At 46.3% G+C, this 4805-nt stretch overlaps 1 protein-coding gene across 1 annotated transcript; it reads left to right on the top strand.

Annotated features, from left to right (window-relative positions):
* Nucleotides 1-476: 476 nt before the first annotated feature.
* On the top strand, nt 477-4805 carry LOC306966705 (acyl-coenzyme A thioesterase 1-like; the record flags this gene model as incomplete). Its single annotated transcript, XM_079561518.1, has 4 exons — nt 477-659; nt 1294-1564; nt 3562-3749; nt 4197-4805. The coding sequence occupies 4 exons, from the start codon at nt 477-479 to the stop codon at nt 4803-4805; spliced, it is 1251 nt and encodes a 416-aa protein (XP_079417644.1).

The raw sequence follows: 4805 nt of genomic DNA, 5'->3' as shown, positions 1-4805 counted from the left end.
TGGCCCTTAAACAAAAGGCCTGTCCTGATTACATCAACATCCCAGTGTCTGTCTCCCCATGTATTCACATGTGACGCTGGTGATCTGCATATACACACCAACGGTCTCCTGACCCCTGTCATGCTGTTCTGCCTTTGGTGTGTTCACCTTTATAAGGTGATGCCAAAGCTGACTTGGGCAGAACTCTGATGCACAGCTTTGTGTGTTCTTCATATATATATATATATATATATATATATATATATATATATATATGTATTAAGCCTCACATCTTGACTAGACAACATCTCTTGAGCTTTTCTTTAAGATTGGGTGAGAAAATCCACAACATCCCTCAGAAGCTTCAAATAGATTCTGTATCTCTTTAATTGTTTAGTTTTTTCTGCTCTTTACCTGCAGAGTTTCTCCTTACACTCGTGGTCAGTGCTGGTCCAGTTTATCGTCTTCATCGTCTTCGTCTCCTTGGTGTTACAGAGATGTCCTCACGTCTGCGTCTGATCCTCCTGCCCAGCGCTCGCTGCATGTTCGACGACCCGCTGCAGATCCGTGTGACGGGGCTGAGCTCGCAGCAGGACGTGGTGCTGAGGGCCAGCGCCACCGACGAGAAGGGCTCCAGCTTCAGCTCCTGGGCAGAGTTCAGGGCGGACCACAGCGGACAGGTACTGCACACAGATTCATCCATCAACTTTCATCAGGACCAGTCCTTACAGGGGCATTATGCATTAGGCTACAGTGGAGGAAAAAGTGAGTACACCGTGTGGAATTTCTTACATTTCTGCCTAAGTTGGTCACTAAATGTGGTCCGAGCTTTATTAACATCACAAGAATTATTAAACAGTGTCTGCTTGAAAAAATAGCATCTGAGTGAAATGAGCGTCTAATCTGCAATGACAGGAAAGCAGTTATTGCTGCAAAAGAAGAGTCAGTCAGCTATTTAATACACGGGTGTACTCACTTATTCACATCTCAGGCTTTTCTGCAAAATATTGTGATACACCATGGACACCAGACTAACCATATAAATGTCTGTGTCCATAGAATATTTTTTGGAATATAACTGACCTTGCATCACATGAATGATCGCATTTTGAGGGACTATTTTCTAGCAGATCACTCCGCCGCTGCGTAGCTTATACAACCACTCAAATGCTCAAAGATTTAACGTGTTTTAAAAGCACAGTCTGAGCTCATCCACTGACTCTGGACTGAAATGTTTTAAGGCTGAGAAGAAGATTAATGATGAGGTTATGTGTCAAAATGTTCTTATCGTCCTGTCACGCTCCTCTGCCTCAGGTCCACGTGTCACGGGACGCCCCCCTCAGGGGCTCCTACAGCGGGGTCCAGCCCATGGGTCTGCTCTGGTCCCTGAGCCCAGAAGTTCCACACAAAAAATTCTTCAAAAACCAGGCCCTGAGTCCACACGTGGTCCATTTCTCTGTGGTCGACAAGCAGGACGGGCAGATACTGGCGAAGGAGACCAACGAGAGGTGCATTCTGGGAGACGGAGTCCAGAGACAGACTGTGACGGGGCGGGGCTTCACCGGGGTCCTCTTCACTCCCCCAGGTCTGTGTCCTACTCAGTCTAATGTTTTTGAATAGAACCAGGGAAGGAATGATTGAAACTGTCTTTTTAACAGATAGTGAATTCTTCAAACCTGTTTATTAACAGTTATGTTTCTCTGGTGACGTCACAACATCACCTGCTCTCCAGAGTTTTAAGTCACTCTTAAAAACACGCCTCTATGCGTTGGCTTTCAGCTGAGCTGAGTTGAGCATTCCATGTTGTTATTTTGTACTGTGTATATATACATATATATATATATATATACAGGTCCTTCTAAAAAAATTAGCATATTGTGATAAAGTTCATTCTTTTCCATAATGTAATGATAAAAATTAAACTTTCATATATTTTAGATTCATTGCACACCAACTGAAATATTTCAGGTCTTTTATTGTTTTAAAACTGATGATTTTGGCATACAGCTCATGAAAACCCAAAACTCCTATCTCAAAAAATTAGCATATCATGAAAAAGTTGTCAAAACGAGCTATTAACCTAATCATCTGAATCAACTCATTACTCAAAACACCTGCAAAAGATTCCTAAGGCTTTTAAAAACTCCCAGCCTGGTTCATTACTCAAAACCGCAATCATGGGTAAGACTGCCGACCTGACTGCTGTCCAGAAGGCCATCACTGACACCCTCCAGCAAGAGGGTAAGACACAGAAAGAGATTTCTGAACGAATAGGCTGTTCCCTGAGTGCTGTATCAAGGCACCTCAGTGGGAAGTCTGGGGGAAGGAAAAAGTGTGGCAGAAAACGCTGCACAACAAGAAGAGGTGACCGTACCCTGGGGAAGATTGTGGCGAAGGACCGATTCCAGACCTTGGTGGACCTGCGGAAGCAGTGGACTGAGTCTGGAGTACAAACATCCAGAGCCACCGTGCACGAAATGGGCTACAGGTGCCGCATTCCCCAGGTCAAGCCACTTTTGAACCAGAAACAGCGGCAGAAGCGCCTGACCTGGGCTACAGAGAAGCAGCACTGGACTGTTGCTCAGTGGTCCAAAGTACTTTTTTCGGATGAAAGCAAATTTTGCATGTCATTCGAAAATCAAGGTGCCAGAGTCTGGAGGAAGACTGGGGAGAAGGAAATGCCTGAAGTCCAGTGTCAAGTACCCACAGTCAGTGATGGTCTGGGGTGCCATGTCAGCTCCTGGTGTTGGTCCACTGTGTTTTATCAAGGGCAAGGTCAATGCAGCTAACTATCAGGAGATTTTGGAGCACTTCATGCTTCCATCAGCTGAAAAGCTTTATGGTGATGAAGATTTCATTTTTCAGCACGACCTGGCACCTGCTCACAGTGCCAAACACACTGGTAAATGGTTTACTGACCATTGTATTACTGTGCTCAATTGGCCTGCCAACTCTCCTGACCTGAACCCCATAGAGAATCTGTGGGATATTGTGAAGAGAAAGTTGAGAGACGCAAGACCCAACACTCTGGATGAGCTTAAGGCCGCTATCGAAGCATCCTGGGCCTCCAGAACACCTCAGCAGTGCCACAGGCTGATTACCTCCATGCCACGCCGCATTGAAGCAGTTATTTCTGCAAAAGGATTCCCGACTAAGTATTGAGTGCATAACTGAACATAATTATTTGAAGTTTGACTTTTTTTGTATTAAAAACACTTTTCTTTTATTGGTCGGATGAAATATGCTAATTTTTTAGATAGGAATGTTGGGTTTTCATGAGCTGTATGCCAAAATCATCAGTTTTAAAACAATAAAAGGCCTGAAATATTTCAGTTGGTGTGCAATGAATCTAAAATATATGAAAGTTTAATTTTTATCATTACATTATGGAAAAAAATGAACTTTATCACAATATGCTAATTTCTTTAGAAGGACCTGTATATATATTTGTCTCTCACTGAAACAAGTACAGCACTTTGGGCCGTGTCAACTGTATGTTAAATGTGCTTTATAAATAAACTTTGACCTTGACCTTCAGTCCTGGAATAACACGCCTCTTTAACATGTGTCCTGTTGTCCCAGGCTCCGGGCCGTTTCCCACGGTGCTCAACCTCTCCACCTTCCCGACAGAGAAGAGGGCGGGGCTTCTGGCGAACAAAGGCTTCGTGGTGATGACTGTCCCGATCTTCAACCGCAAATTGGACAAGAGCGAGCGGCTTCATCTGGATCAGTACGAGGCGGCCGTGCAGTATCTACTGCAGCACAGAAAGGTCTGAGTCTGAACTGCTCTGTTCTTCTGTAGCCGCTCCTCCAGGAGCAGGACCCGACTTACACCAGGGGCCCGACTCACACCAGGGCCCGACTCACACCAGGACCCGACTCACACCAGGACCCGACTCACACCGGAACATTTCAAATTGCCAAAGCAATTTTCTGTGTATAGCAGGAAAAGGTTGTCTTGTGATTGAATATTTACTATTTTGCGAAGCTTTGAGTGATGATGATGGTGGGGGTTTAAAACAGTGCTATTCTCAAAAGTGACCAGCAGGAGGAGCTCTAAGCACAGCTCACTTTGTTCTGCTTTAATGAAAATCCAACTTCGTAACTCGACCTGTGGGGCTTGTGAGAGAAACTTTTGTGAGATTGTAAACTCAGAACACGATACAGTGTGGCTAAGGCCACGTGATCCTGGAGTCACCTTCTGTGCTGTGTTCCAGGTGGGCAGTGCGGAGGTGGGGGTGGTGGGCCTCTCTAAAGGGGCCGACGTGGCTCTGTCTTTGGCCGCGTTCGTGCGAGGCGTTGGGGCCGTCGTCTCGATCAACGGCTGCAGCGCTAACGTTCAACTGCCGCTTTTCTACAAACAACAGCAGATCCTCCCAGCGCTAAGACCTGATCCGTCCAAACGCATCGCCCTGACCTCTGACCTTTATATGGTCAAAAACGCCCTGCCCATCCCGACGTCCGCAGAGCACCGAGACTCGGTCGTGCCCATAGAAAAGGCCAGCGCTCAGTTCCTGTTCGTGGCCTCGGAGGACGACCTGAACTGGGACAGTGTGGCGTTTATGGAGCAGATGGTGGAGCGGATGAAGCGTCATGGGAGGAATAATTTTGAGGCGGTTTCGTACCCTCAGGCGGGACACATCTTGGACACTCCGTTCTCACCGTTTGAAGTGTCTGGGTTCCATGGAGTTGAAAACATGGCGGTGCTTTGGGGAGGAGAACCCGCGGCGCACGCAAGAGCTGAGGTGCAACTGTGGAAGAAGATACAGGAGTTTTTCAGGAAGCACCTCAAGTGTGAGGCTAACCAGGCTAATGTTAAACTGTGA

Source organism: Gobius niger, assembly GCF_951799975.1.
Source record: "Gobius niger genome assembly, chromosome: 8".
Lineage (NCBI taxonomy): Eukaryota > Metazoa > Chordata > Actinopteri > Gobiiformes > Gobiidae > Gobius > Gobius niger.
Note: the sequence above shows the minus strand (reverse complement) of the source record. Positions and strands in the feature narration are given on the sequence as shown.